General features: G+C 34.4%; 1 protein-coding gene across 2 annotated transcripts in view; it reads right to left on the minus strand.

Annotated features, from left to right (window-relative positions):
• Nucleotides 1-17,407: 17,407 nt before the first annotated feature.
• Nucleotides 17,408-20,665, minus strand: part of LOC131039539 (uncharacterized) — a 44,852-nt gene continuing 41,594 nt past the window's right edge. For both annotated transcript variants that reach the window (XM_057972323.2, XM_057972324.2), the window contains exons 2-4: nucleotides 18,108-18,451; nucleotides 17,928-17,997; nucleotides 17,408-17,848 (exon numbers count right to left, since the gene is read on the minus strand). In XM_057972323.2, coding sequence (XP_057828306.2) covers nucleotides 17,796-17,848; nucleotides 17,928-17,997; nucleotides 18,108-18,428 — 444 coding nt within the window. In that variant the 5' untranslated portion in view covers nucleotides 18,429-18,451 and the 3' untranslated portion in view covers nucleotides 17,408-17,795. The remainder of the gene's footprint in view (nucleotides 17,849-17,927; nucleotides 17,998-18,107; nucleotides 18,452-20,665) is intronic.

Here is a 20,665-nt window from a genome sequence, read left to right on the forward strand (position 1 = left end):
CTTTTCAAGATCTTAATTTTGTGTCCAAAACCCTAGCTGCACAAGGTTATTCTCCAAATTGTTTTACAAAACAACAATATAGGGTTAGAAAAACCTACAAAAAACATAGATCTAACAAAAATCCATATCCCACAGGGCGTTCCAAAATGTTTATGATGAAAATGGATAACAACAATATTGAAAGACTAAATGAATTCAACCACAAAACCCTAGCCTAACAACAACAAAGATCCACCATAACATATGAAGATTACCTAAGACAATGCAAATCAAATGAAATCACAAAGATTATATCATCACATGTCCAATAGGGTTTGGATCTTCATTCTTCCTATCTCCATTGATCTTGCTTGATATATTTGCTTTCAGATTTTACGTGTGCACAAGAGCTCAACAAAGAACGGAAATGTGGTTGCAAGTAGGCTTGATTGCATATGAAAGTTCGAATGCTAGAGTCGTCGATTCTAAAAGCATATTTGAACCGAATGATTAGCTGATTAGAATTTATTCGGGTTGATAATGAAGGAAGCATCTCCTTATATAGAAGACACTAAAAGAAATGGAGGAATGAGATTGACAGGTGTAAAAGATAAATGGTCGGCTATGATTAAAGGGTAGGTAGAGGAAATAAGAAAATAATGAGAGGGTAGGTAGTGTAAGAATTAAGAGATGAATGACATGTGTCATGGGTAGAAAAGGATAATGAATTAATTAAATAAATAAAGATTTAATTAATTAATAGAAAAAGTGGGATCAATTAAATAAATAAAAGTATTTATTTAATTTAGGAAGAGGGGAATTTAAATAAATAAATGTATTTATTTAAATGGGAAATAAGGCAAGAAGAGGATAAATGAATTAATTAAATAAATAAATATTTAATTAATTAATAGAAGAATTAGGCTTAAAATAATTAAATAAATAAAGATATTTATTTAATTAGACATGACAATTTTAGGTGTCTACAGTATCAAATACCTTTTGTCATCCCATCATCAATCTTTTATCCTGATGTTGTTCTGAGATGTATCCTTCTCACCAACACTCATCGTCTGTCTGCACAAGATGTATCCTTCCTCAAGTCAAACATCATCAAATCCTCATCCAATCAATCATCCTTTTTGGAAAAAGATATTTGAGGCCCTCGTGTTGGCTTTGATTCTTTTTTATCTTTGTTTATCTTTTTAAGCTCCTGAGGGCTATGCTTCTTATTGGTTGCCACAATCTTTTATATCATGGTGCACTAGGAATAACAAGGCTCGGGATATGATCTTGTTGCTTTTGGTTTTTTGCTTGGCATGTCTTTTGGATGTGCTCCTTGTTGTACCCTCATGAGATCTATGTTATCTCATGTTACATTGGGGCATATCTTCTTCTTTGGATTCTTCTAGGACTGTAGCCTGCAGGGTCTTTGTAACTCTATGTGGTGCTACATTAGCCTGTGTGTATGTTTATATGTGTCATTCCATGCATTGGCTGTGAAATTCCACCCTGGTTCCTTATACCTTAGTGACTCACAGACACTACTAAATCAAAATAAGTGCTTCGTACATGGCGTCCTATTTCATGGGTGCTCGTGCTCCATGATCATTTCATCCATATCATCCATTGCATTTGCATTTTTCCCCTTCTTGTTTTGTCTCTTCCCTTTTATCCTGTCCATTGGGGCAGTCTCTTTTGAGATGCGGCCCGGTTCCTTTTTCCCCATGCACCCTCTCGAGGGGGCATCTCTACCCATTCCTTCATCCGCTTGGGGCATTTCTCGCTCCCCTTTTTTCTACCCTAGCAAGTGTCTTTTTGTCTTCACATCAACGCTATTCTAGCGCCACCGCAAAGAGGGGCAAAATGTAGACACCTAAATTTGGCTAATTAATTTAATCAAATTTAAATCCTATTCTTCCAATTAATTAATCTCTCTATCTCTTTCTTCTAATTAATTAATTCCTAATTAATTAATCTCCCAATCCTATTATTCTAATTAATTAATTACCCAACTTGTTTCCTCCTAATTAATTAATTATCCTTGTTGTCCATCCCTTCTGATTAATTACTTTAATTAATTAAATATCCCCTTTCCAAGCCCATGGATTAATTAATTTAATCAATTAATTTGGTTCAAATTTCTATTTGAGCACATGGCTCCTAAATTTTCTCCCTAACCTCCTTCCAATCCTATCCTAACCAACCCTATCCTTCCAACCATTTTTCCCTAGCCTAGTCATCCCTCCAACTCACCTTATCCTATCCCTTTTAGTCTCCCACACATGTGCGCACATCCTAACCAATTCCTTAATTTGGGGAAAATATCCTATTTTGGGTGGCCTTTTCCAAAATGGACATGTGTCCTTCACTCTTCCTATTTTTGGGTGGCTTTGCCCAAAATAGACATGTTTCATTCCTTTTTCATCTAGTTGAGTCACTTGTCCTTTTTTGGAGGACAAGTGTCTCCTCTTCACCTCCCCTTCCCTTCCTCATCTTGCCTATTTAATCCCTCCATTTTTAGACCAAATCCTCTTTGATCCACTTTTCATTCAACCATACTGTTACTCTACAGAAATCATTAGTCAACCCACACTCCATCATCTTCATCCATCAATCCATTTATCATTGCATCAACATCATGGAGCAACATTGAGCATTTGAAGCTACATCATGAGCACACATCAAATCGTGGAATAATCAAATCAAAGCGGCCATTTGGTTTGCATTGTTAAGTGTATAGCTTATATCAGATTGAATAAAATCAATATATATATATATAAATTGATATATATAAATATGTGCATATTTAAAAAAAAAAAAAAAATTAAATGACATGGTCGATATAATAATCCTGATAACTATTGGGTTGCATTAGTTAATGTCTACCGATGCAATGGTTGGGAGACAGAGGGTCATGTCCCCATAAGATCATGACTCTACGTGGCATAAAGCCACGTAGAAGTCATGCCCCTACGTGGGCATGGTTCTACGTCTCCCTATACATATCCAAAGAATATCGACAATATCGGCAAGTTGATCAATCACCCTGGCAATCAAACAATCCAGAAACTATCAAAATTAAATAAAGAATTAATGTTACAGATTTATACTTAGATATAAATCGAGGAGAACAATATTCATTGCAGTAATTTCTGTTAAAGTCCATCCCTGTTAAAATATAGTAAGTTTGTTATCTTCTCTATCTTTGATCTAATTCCTTAACATGGTATCAAAGCCAAGTTGGTAGAGAAATAAATAAAGACAACTCCTTTCATACTTGCATTCAAAATCGAAGGAAAGCAATCATGGTGAACAGTGTTAGAGTGGAGGATAGACTTGAAGTAGCATCCAACTTCATCTCATGGAGAATTCAAATAACAACAATTCTTCAAGAACTCGAATTAGATGAATACATAGAAGAAGACACTAAGATGCCTGAAGACGAGCCAGAGAAAACAACTTGGAAAAGACATAACAACAAGGCTAAGAAAATCATAATTGACGTTGTTAAAGATCACATTCTTCCAACCATCTCAAAACTTACTCCAGCTTATGATATGTTCAAGACCATTTCAAACTCATATGAAATAAATAATGCAAGCAGATTGCTCACCTTAAAGCGGCAATTAATGCATATCTCCATGAACAAAGGAGAATCAATTACATCCTATTTTATGAGGATTTCAGAGTTAAAAGACCAATTATCAACTATTGGAAATAATGTAGATGACTTGGAGCTATCTCTAATAGCACTTAAAGGATTACCATCCAATTGGGAATCCTTTATTCAAGGCATTAGTGCTCGTCCGACACTGCCAAAATTCGATCAACTCAAGAATGATTGCACTCAAGAAGAATCTCAGCTGATCACAAGAGGATTGGGTCCAAACAAAGAGGGAGAAATTCAAGCACTACATGCTAACACAAGCAACAAAAAGAAGAAAATGAAGTTCAAACGAAAGAGAGGAAATAAACACAAAAGCAGAGACTTCTCCAAGATTCAATGCTACAAGTGTGATAAATTTGGACACACTCACAGGTTTTGTCCAGAAAGGAAGAAAGCTCAAGCAACCATAGCCGAAGTCAAGGAAGTAGAGAATCCTCTATTTTTCTTATCCTTATCAAGTGAATTAAATTCAAACAAACATATATGGATAATCAACAGTGGAGCCTCTCAACACATAACCAGATTCAGAGATTAATTTGAAACCTTTGAAGGCCATTCAACTGAAGAAGTTACAATAGGAGAGAATTCTACCTATCCTGTGAAAGGAATTGGGACCTGCTCAATTCAATTAAGAACATGAGTTTCACTACAATTGAAGGATGGTATTTTTGTACCAGGTATCAAAAGAAATTTGGTCTACATTTCAGGACTAGCTGATCAAGGATATCGTGTCACCTTCCATGAAGATAAAGTTCTACTCTGGCCTAAAATTTCGAATATAAAGAATGGTATTCCCATAGGATCTAGAGATGGTAGTTTATACAAATTATGTAATATTCAAAAACAAGCACTAAATCTTGAAGTATCTAACTCTAATGAAATCTGGGATAGAAGATTAAGACATCTTCGATTTAGTGCACTACCCTCTATAGGAAAGATTACCAAAAGATTACCAAATCTAAAATCTGATCATGTTGGAACTTGTAAATGATGTGCTCTAGGGAAGAACTCAAAAAGGTCATTTCCCTCAAGTGATCACAAATCCAAAGTTGTACTCGAACTTGTCCACAATGATTTGTGTGGTCCAATGTCATTACCATCACTAGGGGGTTTCTTGTATTACGTGATATTTGTTGATGACTACTCTAGGAAAACTTGGATCTATTTCATAAAACTCAAGGAATGAAATGAAGTGTTATCAAAATTCAAATAATTTAAAGCCTTAGTGGAAAATCAAACTGGAAAGAAAATAAAAACCCTAAGATCAGATAATGGGGGTGAATACATCTCTGGAAATTTTAAAGAATAATGCATCTTTGTTGGGATTAAGAGGGAGTGTATTGTACCTTATAATCCTCAACAGAATGGAGTCGCAGAAACAAAAAATAGAACCATCATCGAAGCCGCTAAAGCTATGATGCATGATCAAAATCTACATATCTCATTTTGGGCTAAAGCCTCAAATAAAGTTGTGTATATTCAAAATAGATGTCCTCATTCAATCCTAGAGAATATAACACCTGAAGAAGCCTTTACAGGAAATAAACCAGATTTAAGCCATCTAAGAATCTTTGGTTGTCACGTATATATTCACATTCCTAAAGAAAAGAGAACCAAACTAGAACCCTCTGGGAAGAAAGGCATATTTGTTAGCTACAGTGAAACCACTAAAGGATATATAGTCTATATTCCAGGGTGAAGATCTATTGAAATCAGTAGAGATATCAAATTTGAAGATGCAGAAGATGATCAAACCATAGAATCAGATGAAAATCTTACAATTGAGAATTAGAGGGAGAATAGCATAGAAAATCATGAACTTCAATCACCTAATTTCGCGAATGTTGAAAATCCTAACAAGAAGAAAAGACCACTATGGGCAAGAAAGACGATTGAAGAAAATAATGTGGAACCTGATGAAATCTTCAAAGAGAATAAGAAAACAAGAAGTCAATCATGCTATGTTGCACTCATGACCGAACTTACAAAATCTGAACCATCAAATGTTAAAGAAGCCTTAACATGTCAAGCTTGGAAAGATGCAATGATTGAGGAATACCAATCTATACTAAAGAATGATGTTTGGGATATTGTATCTAGACCAAAAGACAAATCAGTTGTCTAATCAAAGTGGTTATTCAAAATCAAATATGCACCAAATGGTAGTATTGAAAAACACAAAGCTGGATTCATTGCCAGGGGGTTCTCTCAAAAGGCTGGAATTGATTACAAAGAGACATTTGCTCCAGTTGCCTAATATACTTCTGTAAGAACAATCATTGCCATTGCAACTTCCAAAAAGTGGAAAATACACCAAATGGATGTAAAAACCGCTTTTTTGAATGGTATTATTGAGGAATAAGTATACATAGAACACCCTGAAGGTTTTGCTACACAGGATAGTAACCTCTATGTGTGTAGACTAAAAAAATCCCTTTATGGCCTTAAGCAAGCTCCCAGGGCATGGTATGGAAGAATAGATAGTTATCTCTCCAAACTAGGACACTCCAAAAATGAAGCAAATTCCAACATATACTTCAAAATATTGGATGGTGACATGTTAATACTTGTTCTCTATGTTGATGACTTGTTGATTACAAGAGAAGATCGCCTCATTGCAAAATGCAAACAAGATCTTGTGTCTGAATTCGATATGAAAGATCTAGGACTATTGCACTACTTTCTGGGCCTAAAAGTATGGCAAAAAGAGAATTATACTTTCCTAAATCAAGGAAAATATACCACTGGTTTTCTGGCCAGATTTGGTATGATAGATTGTAAACCTCTCTCTATTCCAATGGAAACAAACCTTCATAAGCTCAAAAGTGAAGCAGTAGATTCAGAACCTACGGATCCTACATACTATAGACAAATCATTGGATCTATTATGTACCTAGTAAACACCCGCCCTAATATTTGTTACGCTACCAATGTGCTAAGCCATTTCATGTGCGAACCTAAGAAGATTCACATAATGGCGGCTAAGCATATTCTGAGATACTTGTGTGGCACTATTGGACTAGGCCTGAAGTACAAAAATGTAGTGATACAACTCCAGGGGTATTTTGATTCCGACTGGGCAGGCAATTCCATTGATCATAAGAGTACAACAGGGTGTTGTTTTAGTCTTGGATCAGCTATGATATCCTAATTTAGCAGAAAACAGTCAGCAATTGCTCAGAGTTCCACTGAAGTCAAATATATGGCTGCCTCCATGGGAGCACGTGAGGCAGTGTAGTTAAGGAAATTGCTAGTTGGACTATTTGGGAAACCACTAGACCCCACTGTGATTCACTATGATCATCAAAGTTGCATCAAACTTTCTGTAAATCCAGTTTTTCATAATCGATCCAAGAATATAGAGATCTCATACCATTACATAAGAGATATGGTAGATAGAGATGTCATCAAATTGACCTACATCAGCACTGAAGAGAAAAGTGTCGACATATTCACCAAACCTCCTGCAAAATTGAAAGTGGAATACCTTAGAGGTAAACTTGGTATGACTAAATTATAATGGAAATTTCTAATATTAATATTGTTTATATATGATTTATATATTCATGAATATCTTGGATGCAATATTGCATGTATGTGTTGTGTCATGAAAGGTGACGATCTTTCATGTTAGTGTAAGATCGCTATTGTAAGGTGACGACTTTAACAATAGCTTGATTTGTTATCAAGATTGACTACATTAAGTTGATGTCCCGGAATGTGTCGGAAATCTTGATACTAAATTTCCTATGATGAGTTATTGAGTTGTTATCATTAAATGTTGTTCTGAAATATGTCAGAAATTATAATAACAACTATATCATAATTGACTACATTAATTTGTTGTCCTGGAATGTGTCGGATATCATGATACTAAAATTGGTTCACCTATGATAATAACATCAAGGTAGTAATTTGATAAGACTTCAAACAGTTGTTGTCCCAGAGTGTTGGATATCAGATAATCTATATCTCTCTGAGATATGAAGTATTTCATTAGTAAATATTCTAAATGAATGATCATGTCAAGTAAAGTTGTGTATCTAGAAGGTTGCTTCTTAAAACTCAATTATGAAATTCAATCCTCTTTTGCTAAGAGGGAGTGTTAAGTGTATAGCTTCCATCGGATTGAATAAAATCGATATATATATATATATATATATATATATATATATATATATATATATATATATATATATATAAAATAAAACATAAATATTAAATGACATGGTAGATATAATAATTCTGATAACTATCGGGTTGCATTAGTTAATGTCAACCAATGCAATGGGTGGGAAACAGAGGGTCATTTCCCCGTAGGTTCATGACTCTACATGGCATAAAGCCATGTAAAAGTCATGCCCCTATGTGGGCATGGCTCTATGTCTCCCTATACATATCCAAAGAATATCAACAGTATCGGCAAGTTGATCAATCACCATGGCAATCAAACAATCCAGAAACTGTCAACATTAAATAAAGAATTAATGTTACCGATTTATACTTAGATATAAATCGAGGAGAACAATATTCATTGCAGTAATTTCTGTTAAAGTCCATCCCTGTTAAAATATAGTAAGTTTGTTATCTTCTCTATCTCTGATCTAATTCCTTAACATGCATTTTATATTATCATTTTTATGCTTATTTTGGTTTTATCATTCTAATCTCGAGGTGTATGATGTAATGTGTTTGCTTGATTAATTTATTTTGTTTTTTAGTCCTTAGTATTTGCACACTCATTTTCCATCGCACGTTCTTTACCTTAGCAATGCATCCAAAACTAGATCAATATCTCATGACCCACTAGGAGATGACTAAATCAACCTCCAACACTAAACCAAATACGTCTATGTTTATTTTTAAACACCAATTAAAATGTTTCTATGATAACATCATAACACATCAAGAATAGAGAAGCATAAGAGATCATACTTCATGAAGAATCCCAACACTAGTGCGCATAAAGATTTACCAATACATATCCAACAATGATGATTACATCCATCTCCAATTAGAATGTCCAATACATACATGATCACTGATACAACACATGTTACAATATACAAATGATTACATCTTACATGAAATAGAGAAAATGAGAAAGGAATCTAGTGCTGAGGAAGGAGATAAAATCCATCAACCAATCACAAACCATGTCCTTCAGTCCCCAATGGTGGTTGGAAATGCCAACCAACCATGTGGTACCATTAGGTCCACTTTGCCATGCTTGTGGAGATAGTCACATAGCCCAAATAGTCGTACAAGTATACAAGGGAAGTAATAGGCTTACACAAGATCCAAACATGGAGCAAATATTCAACATGAACATATCAACCCAACAAGATTCATACAACCACAAAAAGGTGGAAATACCAACAATGCATCACTCACATCATAGAGAAACAATTAAGAAAGAGAAGGTGTCTAAGAAACAATAAGTAAAATGCCAAAGAACGAGGAAGCATCCTCAATCAGCAACAATAAGGACAAGAAGGCACCCGTAACAGCAGCACCAATTTATCATACAACATATATCCCAATGAGATAACCAAAAGATCAACCAACAATAAATCCATATGGTTTTATTTAACTATCACGTGCTAAATACTAAAGAGCTAGTGTACCTGGAGTGTCATCATGTGTGCTCATGAGGACACACCACATGGAACCAAGCATTCTCTTATATGAATGAGAATGATGATCATGCAATTCCAATCACTACATGTATAGGCATGTCTCTTTGAACAAGTCTCATTCGCTCCATGTGCAAGCATGCCTTCCAAGTCATCCTTAGCCTCATACCAGCGCTCAAGGCATGCTTGGCAAACCAATTATCTTAATTAATGTTTTATTCCATCCCAAGTTTATTAATATGTTATCACTTGATTATAAAACTCCCCAATCTAATTTCTAAGTGTACCACTTACAGGTCAGCGACACGATTAGGAGCCACTCCCTAGACCCAATTTAGTACCTAGTTCTAGGCTCATCCCATTCAATTGAACGAGGAATCAAAATAAAACAAAATGCAATTATTCACTTTCCATTTGCTCAATTGGTCATGCTAACAAGAGAATGGATCCACTTGATCCCACAATGAAATTATGTAATCACATAAGAAGATATAAAGCATCTATTTAATATTTCTATCAGTACTCAAGAATTCATAACACTTGCTCATATCAAGACATAGACACAACACCCATTGGATACGTGAATCCAATAAAATATTGGGCAACATTTCCTCTTGAAAGCCTCATTTTCATCAAAATTCCAACAAGCACTTAACTCAAACAATTAAGTAATCACAAGGAGACCAAAGCAATAGCATAACATGGTTTCAATTCATTATACAATGTCTTTCAAACAACTAAAAGAGTCCAATTTGGAAAGCAAAGGGAGAATGAAGGCACCTACCTCAAACTTGGAGTGAAACCTTCCAATGCAAAGAAAAATCCAAATGCATCACAAATGGCCACAATATTCGGACAACATGAAGGATTCCCCAATCCAAATATTTCAAGAGGACACCCACAAAATTATACTCCAAGAAACTCAAGATCTCAATAATTCCAAAATACCCATGAACTTGGTTCCAAGAGGAAAAACATGAAAATACACTAAGTGATGAGCAAAATGAGCTCAATTACCAAATATAAACTCACTTTTTGAGTGATGAGTTAAATATTAATAAAAATCAATTTAAACTCAAAATGCCAATTAAACTCCCAAAAGACCCCCATGATAAATCATTAAATCAAACACATATAAGGTATATTTCACATTTAAATATTAAATTATCATTAATACATGTAATAAGATGTCGACATTTCTCAATCAATTGATTATGCACAAATAGTCATTATGGACCAACTCAACATGATGGTTGGGTTTCCAAAAGCTACCAACTACGGTAGTCGGGGCTCAAAATAATAAAATAATTAAAATAGTAAAATCAAGGGAATTTTCCTAATCAAGAGGCACAAGTTTTGGCTCGGGATAATTGACCAATGTGGTATCCATCAATGTTGTACTAAAAAGGGCATTTTTAGTGCAATAAAGTGGGATCATTTCTCGAATGATTATTTTTTTTAAAAAAAATATGATTCAAGTTGTGAAATTGAATAATCTAAGGTTATTAGATCAGATTTTTCTTTAACCAAAAGAATGTAAAGATCTATCTAAATTGTCAAGGGGGTTTAATGTTGTCTTGCAGGTAGTAGTTTGGAGTGTGCTAGTGTTGGTGTGAGTAAAGTTATATTGATATTACAAACACAAATATTACAAAGCTAAACCATATTAAATTTATAAATAACATTGAATATTATGTAAATAATGTTATTTGTAAATAAAATTGATGATTGTTGAGATAAGATTTATATTGATATCGATTTGATTTATAAAATCTTCTCCCCATAAACTATCCTACAACTACCTTATGAGATATTCTTGCACATAACACCTAACACTTATTTAATTACTAACATGTGTTTAATTACTAATGCATCTAATGTGTTTATTTACTAACCTAATATCATAGATATAATATATTTACAAACTTTCCCCCTTTATTTCATCAACCCAAACAAAGAGTGAAACATTGCATGCATTTAACATAGCAACCCATTTAAAAATCTAATAAAGGTACTCCACCAAATCTCCTCACTCACTTAAGACATCAAACAATAAAGATGAATGGGTGCCCTAACTATCTAATAAAACATAGGAATTGAGACATACTCAACTATTTACAAGTAAAACACTCCTCTTACAAATTGAGACATATGCAACTATCCAAAAAAACACATTTATCGACACATGTTCAACCACTGTGTAATACTCTAGTTGTGAATCAAGACATATTCAACTAGCCACAACAACAATAACAATCCTTTTGTTAATAAAGACACATTCAACTATCCACAATTACAAATCTTTAATATTCTAGATTGAGACATACTCAATATATGTAGATACAACATGGCTCATGTGGATTGAAGCATATTCAACTATCAACAAGAAAAAAACTATGAACTACTAAGGCCCCCTTGCTCCAAGAAGGGACACAAATGAAGAACTAACATTTCTCATACAATGTGTCATCTCTAAGTGAGAATGTGGCTTGCAATGGAAAAATATTCCAACCTCTTATGTCATCTTGCCTTCTTTTGTACTTGACCCATTAATACAACGTAACTCATGCAGATTGAAACATGCCCAACTATCTACAAGTATGAAGCTACCAAGGCCCTCTTTCTTCAAGAAGGGACACACGTGAAGAACTAATACTTCTCATACAATGTGCCATCTTTGAGTGAGAAACAAGCTCAAAATAGAAAAATCTTCCAACGTCTCGTATCCTCCCGCCTCCTTTTTGACCCTATTACATTTTATCTGCCTAGGATTGCATTAGAATCTCTAAAAATCACATCAGTAAAAGTAGCATGTAAAAAATCAATAACTCTAATAACGCAAATGTAAAATACTATGATAAATAATTATATATATTTTTCAAAATGTTGGGTACAACTAATAATACACCTCTGCACAATATGACTGATATAAACTCCACAAGAAAAACGTACAAAAGTATACACCACCATTATTTCGCCAATTAAAAACATCCTTGTTAACACTATTATACTTTATAACCCAAAAAAGAAGAGCTGAGGTTCTAACTTTTTACCAACTATAATAATTTCTTTAGTTAGCATATGTAGTTTCTAGATTCAACTATGTAAGATTATTTTATATCAATACTTTGGATCACACTCCATGGTTTTTCTCCTCTAACTCTTTATAACTCTGATGATGAATCATGATATGTACTCTGAAACATTGATACAAAATAATCTTACACAGTCAACTCCAAAAACTTTGAATATAAATTATTTTTGTATAACAATCATTATTTTCTATGCTGCAAATGGAGGCAAACAGGAATTGCAAATCATGTCATGTGAGGACCTCAATAGTTACTGGTCAATGATTTACCTTGGAAGGGCTGTCAACCTGGTAACCAGAGGCATTGAATTTTTCACGTGAAGACTAATTTGGCAGTGTTGGGCTTATAACCAGAATAACCAGTCACAATGTTGGCACACAACAGCATATAAAACTTGCACACAACATTGTCAAATCCGTTATCCATGAGTTTTTGGGAGATTTATTACTCCATGAGATTACTTTTTATTTTGATTACTTTTTTTTAATGAACAAACATTTCTCAATAATCTTTGTACTAACACGCATAGACAGATAGTCAAGAAACTTAAAATAATTTCTAAGCATTTGTTAATAGAAAAGAGAAAGAATTGTTTGTATCAAGTTGTGTAATAATCAATATGAAACACTTTGCATCTAACATATTATAAGCAATAAAATATCGATTGACAAATAGACATTAACATCTTATTAGGTTACTATCATTAAGGCATAGTACATTAGTAGTGGGTGTATTGTTTTGCCCACCTAAATTCATACTCCTACGAAGGACAAATCTTACAATCTTTGTAACCCTATTGGGTTGTTGCACTCACAAGCTGAAAGTACTGAATATGTCCCTAACTAAACCTTAGTATTGCCAAAATTCCTATTAGAAGACTCCTATAAAACCTTCATTAATCGCTATATTAAAAAAAATATATCATTAATTACTAGGAAATTAATAAGTCCCACAAAAAGATTGAGAAATATCTTACTTTTTTTTTTATCATCAAGGGCCAATTATATTAAAAAATAGTAAATACATAATAAAAAGTTTAATCCAGTCTAAAAAAATTTGCCCTAGACTAAACCATATCAAATCAAACCATCTAGGGCAAAAACTGAAAGTCATCAAAATTTAATCTTTCTAAAAAACAGAAAATTTGAAATAGGATTAAAACTAAATCTATCTAAACTGAGTATTTTGATAGCATTATGTCCAAACCTAGCCATGAGGCATCTTTTTTTATGCAGAGTCAAGAAGATCACTGAACGGGTAGAGAAGGGCCTGGAGCAACCGAGGTATCCACTAAGTGAACAATTGTTGGAATATGTGGACCGATCCATACCGGTTCTGGGGGAGGAAAGCAATCAACCACTTCCAAAGGTTGTAGACCAAGACGAGCCATGAAATCTTTCACATTTGTTTCCCATTCCACCAATCTTTCCTTAGGAGCAAATTCAAATAGACCATTCATTTCGAAATACCTTTTATCCACTTTTGATTAGAGATTTTTTATAACTAAAAATGAGACCAAAGGAAATTTGCATTTTCCTTGAGAAATATCTTACTTTTAGACAAAATGAATAACTCTTCCTTTAATAATGGTACCTTCCAAAAAAATTATTAAAACCTCTAATGAAAAGGCAACATTATAACACTTAATTATTATATTAAGAGAAAACATCATTAATTACTAAGAAATTAATAATTCCCACAAAAATAATGTAGAAATATCTTGCTTTTAGGCAAAACGAGTAACTCTTACTTTAATAATGGTACCTTCCAAAAACTTTATCAAAATCTCTAATGGAAAGGCTACAATAATTAATGGTGAATTTTAAAAGAGAAAATATTAAGGGCCATAATAAAAAGACAACATTGTTTTTTTATATTAAAAGCAACAAAACAAGGGTGTTGACCCAAAATACAATAGCCCAAAGGGCATAAAATCAACCAGATAACCAGTAGCAGCACATTAATTGCCAACTATGAAAATCAAAACTAGCCATAACGGCGCTACCACATCAAACTAACAAGCTGACAGACGAAAAGAAAAACTTGTCAAGCCAACAACCCAAACCTAGATCAAGGAGGGGTAGAGGCACCCGAGCCTTGACATGAAGGAGGGGGGAAGACTTCCCCTTTTGCCTACGACAAACCACTGTTCAGGCAATATTGTCATTAGGACCATCATGAGAGAGATCATTCAGGAGAGGCCCCACAAGGTTACAATTAGTAGTGCTACCAACGTGTTGCGCAAAACAACAATATTCTGTTACAGAGGAACAACATCAAGAGCAAAATTAGGAGTAGGTTGCTAAGCAAGAGAAATAGGAGTAGGAGCCTCGGGGGTAGAGGAGGCTACAACAACAGTAACAAGAGGGTCTAAAGAGGCATCAACACCAGTGAGGTGCACTTTGTCCTGGGAGGAGCCATCATCCTCCTGAGAGGAGTCAACAAAATCAGTTACAGCAGCATTAACCATCAAGTGATCATCATTAGCATCCTTCCACCAAGTGGCAGCACCTCTACAGTGTGAGAGAGAACAGTATGAAGCTAAGTGATCCATTGAGAAGCATCTCTGACATCAAAAGGGGAAGCCCTCATAATCCAACAGTTGAGTCAATGGCCTATCCCTAACCATAAGAACCACATCCCTAGGGAGGGGCAACAATATGTCGATATCAACCAACAATCGGACAAAGGTAGAATGACCCATAGAAGTTGTGGCATCATCAATCTTCAAGAAGTTGCCAATGGAGTTACCAATGGCCTCGCAACAAGAAAGCTCCCAAAGATGGATGGGAAGATTAGGAAAGCGGACCCAAACAAAACGAACATTAAGAGGTTTGGTAAGGGAGTTGAATGAAGTTGTCCAGGGCTTAATAAAGAAAGAATGGTCTCCCCAAGCCCACAACTTACCCAAAACCAAATCACGATCATGAGTAGATGTAAAGGAGTCAATGAAAAAGCCTTTAGCACAAGGAAAAATCTCAATGATATGAGTAGCCAAAGGCTTCCAGGGGTCACTCACCCAATGATGAATGTCCAAAAGAGAAGGCCAAAACCCAATAAATCTACAAACCAAAGTGAGGCATTGCAAGTAATCAGCATTTTCCACAACCTCCTGACCACATACCACAAGGAGGGAGGTCTTGGCACAGGGGAGAGGATGAAAACCCTTAGGAAAGTGAGTAGCAAATCTGGCCATGCCAGCAAAGCTTCGCCCCCAGCAAAGGAAGAAGGTTTGGGAGGAGCCTTAGCAATCCACAACAGTAATGGTAACACCTGCACCCATAGTAGCACAAATCTCCTTTTCCTCAACAACAATAGTACCCCTATTACAAGTACCCGCAATAGAGCCAATAGTACCATTGGCATGAGCAACCGTAGTAACCGATGCAACAAAGGTCACTGCAAAGGCACCAACGAAACCTCCACACAGCATTGAGGGAAGAAGAAGCATAGAGCCATCGATACGAGGGGGGGTGGGGTGGAATCCTCCTACAAAAAAAGCGGTCTCATTCAAACCTGAATGAGCAGGAGAGCCATTGAAGGACACAGAGCGAGACATCATTTTCTAAATAATAAAAAGACAACATTGTTACACATACAAAATTAATGGTGAATTCTAATAGAAAAAATTCATAAACTCATATTAAAGATTAAGTGTATAACCATAACGACTATACTTTCTCCATTATAATTACTAGTACATTTATCTTTACATGAATAAAGATAAAGTACGCTAAAAATATTGTATTTGTTCATTATTTAACTCAAAAAATTATTAAATATTATATTGCAATAAATATTAAATCATTGTAATATTATAATTATTATTAAATTATTATTAAAATATAATTATATTATTATTTTTTTTAAATCTTTTTTATGTATTTTTTTAATTTCCATCAAATTCTTTTAAAAATAACAATAATAATAATACCAAATTATTATTATTATATTATTATAATTCTATTAAACTATTGACAAAAATAAAAAAAATAATTAAGACTAGATTATTAAAAATTTATTTTTAATTTATTCTTATCCTTGAAAAATAGTGGATTTAATGTAGAGATACTTTCAACCCTCCATACTTAATAATAGTATTATTTGTTCATATTTGTTCATTATTCCACTTAAAAAATATTACATTATTATATTGTAATTAGAATTAAATCGTGATTATATTATAATATTATAATTATTATTATATTTTGATTATGTTATTATATTTTAGTGTATTCTTATAATTATATTTTATATTCCTATTAAACTCTTTACAAAAACAAAAGTTATTATACTATTATTATATCATTATATTTTTATTTTATATTTGTTTTTATCCTTATACTTACGAAAAAAATGGATTTAATGTTAGAAAACTTTCAATATCATGCTTCTATTGTAATCATCTATAGTCGTAATTATTTTTATTATACTATTTTATTATATTATATATTTAAAACAATGTAGAAATATTTTTTTTGTTTTTATATATATTTATCAAGAATATTAACATTAAAGAGTTGAATGGAAATAGCAACACCCCGGCGAATGCCCTAGAAAAAATCAACTAGTTTCTCTTTTGGAGTTTGACTGGCTTTGTGGGGCTTTTGCCGTTTTCCTTCGTTTTCTGTTGGTTTTTCGATGGTCTGTTCCTTTTTGTTTCTCGTCACTTTTTCTGATTAAATTCCGCTTGTAAAGGGTTTCGGGGCCCCTTCAAAACCTGTTTTTACCTTAATCAAAAACATACTAATCTTATAGTAAAAATAATTTTTTATTTTTCATGCACTTGAATTAAACGATAGTGGTTTTGATTTTTATTAATAGACATTTTTACATCCATATGTGAATGTAATAAGCCTTCAACATAATTATATTGACATTCAAATTATTAAGTGAAAGGTTGAAGCACAAAGCAACCATCCGATATTACATAGAGTTATATAATTAGATTAGTCGTCAAATTTAGCTTTGACTTAATATTCACCGATAAGTTTTCTAAAACCCCTAAACCCAAAGTTAGATAAGCGCCATCAATAACATTTTCTCCCAAGATTACGTTAAAATTAATAGCTAAGTACATTCCGATTAGTCTTCAAAATTAATTTGAATTAATTTCCAACAATCAGTTTCCTAGGACCCTCAAAAACTATGGTGGGATGTGATGCATCAATAACAACCCCAAAAAATACAGACACAAAACCGGCAAGCCCATCAGTTTCCCTTTACTTATTAATGTCGTCCAGAGATCCAGACTACAATTACCTAGACCCCAACAACTTACACAAGTGTGGTAAGAACACAAGCAAACAATTATTCATAACATAATAACAAGAGTCCCCTCTAAAAGCTTTAACTGCATATTCAGCACGACAAAGGCATAATGGGCTTTTGGACATGGACATATGCATATGCCTTTAGCTACTTCTGCTCATTCTCCTGATTATCAGAATCCGAATCACTTCGACTGTAACCTGCAAAAGCCCTTGCAATTAAGCTATTTGTGAGTAGTATCAAAAACAAGCAAATTTTCAAAAGAAACTGCAGTCTCACCTGGTGGCTTGGCGCACAAACTTAATATTTTTGATCTAGATTTTGAAGCTTTCTGAAACCATGATTTTCCCTGTTTGTGAAGGCATGGAAGATACAAATTTAATCCACCAGCACAAGCAAACAAAGCACTCCAAAGGTTATGATCATCCATAGTTAACTAGCAATCAATGGCCCTAATACCTTTTTTATGTCTGGGGGTATACCATAGCCACTGCAATACATCTGCCCAACAAGAATTTGCAATCCTACGTCACCTGATTTTGCTTCCTTCAGACTCTCTTGAAACCAGCGCTTTGTGCAATCTGTGACCACTTCCTTTAACGGGGACCTTTTTTGTACCTCTCCGCTTTGCATCTTTACGTTCACGCTCTTTGATTTAGAAACCGTGACCTTGTGCTCACAAAGCTTAGTAGTTTGCTTTTCTTCTACAATAGCTTTGGATACATTGCCTGTTATGGCAATATCTTGAAATTTGATTGATGCTGTGACTCTACTGGCCATAAATACTCATCAAACAAATTAAACTGTCAACCAAAATATAATCAACGTTAGACAACAAATATATTTGAGATCCGCTTTGGTTACTCTCCCATATAATTTTCCTAGTCAAAAGCATATGTGTTACTAGTTTATATTACTACTTATCCATTAAAGGCACCACAAGTAACACAAAACTTGTTTCCCTTGTTACCATATAAAAGGTTGTCAAAGCCTGGAATCAAGTTCTTGGTTTTCTTTCAGATCAACATGCTTATAAAATAAACACTTGAAATATCCATTATTGCTAAATACTCCATGATGCAAGAAAAGCAGGGTGAAGCACTAGTCAGAACTAACAAGTCAGATGACAAAATGCAAACAAATTTGCTTCAGCGTTGAATTCTCATTATGTTGCAGAGCATCCAAATCCAAGAACTAGTGTAACTATGCCGATACAACTAAAAAACTGAAACCTCAATCCATGGACGATGTGAACCCACAAATGCCATTTTGGAAATGAACTAAGATAAGTCTATACAGATTGAAGATATACAAAGGGCAAAATAAGCCTTGTAAACATCTCCCCCTTTATCTTGAACTTGATGAGTTTTCTATTGCTATAATTTAAGAGAAAGCAAATAAATTAATAATCAGTGTGGATGCCACCCTGCTACACAAACAGAAATAGACCTCTGCACACCAAGCAAGCGGTTAGGAAGTTCCACTCAACATGAACAATGTAAGTTGCCTCTCAATTTGCATAGTTCTAACCACTAGGTATAGGTATTTGTCATATCTCTCTCTCTCTGAAATGGTATTTATATTGCACCCGACTTTTACAAGATAGAAGAACGTCAAAATAATCCCCCACTATAGCAAGCGAGTTCTAGACTGATGAATGGGAAGTGAAGCTGTATGCTTGCGGAAAATGAAATGGGAAAGGTAAAAGGTTTGATCTCTCTCAATAACTGTCCCCAGTGTTCAATAATAGGATTTATTCTTATATGGGAGATAAGGTGTAATTATATGTTGGCTTAACATCTACGAAATTATGTCTTGGTGTGTCGGCCCTATAAGTAGTTAATTGAGAATTACAAATAAGTTAATGAAGAATATTTATAAAGCATGATTCATTTCTTTCTTTGTATGCAATAATTAAGTTACCTCTATAAGTACATTTCTTTCATTATGCAATGTTTAATGTAAATGTTGTTATAATATCAACATGTTTTCAATGCCCATGGAGGCCTTACTAAAGGCTATCTGCATAAAGAGACAAAATAGCAGTTTTTTCCTGTGGCTCATGGATTCAGGTTCCTTGTGTTGGGTGCGGGTGAGGTTATGTAAAATTCCCTACTAGGATGGACTGTAAACAGATGTAATTGCCCAGATTACACAGGAAATGTAACGTGTAACTTACTGGTTGCCTATGGATTTAATAATAAAACACATGTAATTCCACTGTAAAATTCCTTACTGAGATTGTATGCAAATAGATATATTTGTAACTTGACCAGTTGCCTATTGTAATACATGAAATTCCAGATTAACATAGCATTTATTATTCATCATACAGCAGGGTATTTCACGATGCACCTGAATATGGGATGGCTGTTTGTGCCCAGACCTGTGCTTCAAACATCTACTGTGAAATATATTGGCAATGTGATGGCTGTTTGATGAAGACTGCACGTTCACTTCACTGGATGAACAGAACGATACCCTCCTGGCTGCCGCTAATACACCAAAGCATATGATGTATGTGCTTCTGCGTTAAAAGCGGTATTTCCTCTGACTGTAGTTACCCCGACATTAATTCTGAGGTTTCCATTTTCCCGCAAGGCGATACCAGCCATCGCGTTCCTTTCAACTGTGTTGAGCACCTTCCGTATGCAGTTGGAGATGCCCATGTTGTTCCCGATATCGGGTTACCCGAACCCGCGTAGACGCCGTAGTGTATTCAGGATTGCAGAAAACCCAGCGTCGTGTTTGCTTCCCGTGACCCAATGGTGTTAGTGTATGCCGTGGTTTGAATGTTGCACTGTCACACACTTCTAGTGTAATCCAGGATGCAAGGTGACTTCGCTAGGGAATAAACCAATGGATATTTCTTAGTTTGTATACCAATGGGCCAGTCCAGAAAACTGACGAAAGGTTACTAATCACCGGGATGTGTGTTAACACACGCAGCCTCAGATTTATTCTTTCATGAATTGTTTTTAAAAAAAACCCATGTCCTCCATCTCGGGTGCCCATCC

This window comes from Cryptomeria japonica, chromosome 5 (assembly GCF_030272615.1).
Source record: "Cryptomeria japonica chromosome 5, Sugi_1.0, whole genome shotgun sequence".
Classification (NCBI taxonomy): domain Eukaryota; kingdom Viridiplantae; phylum Streptophyta; class Pinopsida; order Cupressales; family Cupressaceae; genus Cryptomeria; species Cryptomeria japonica.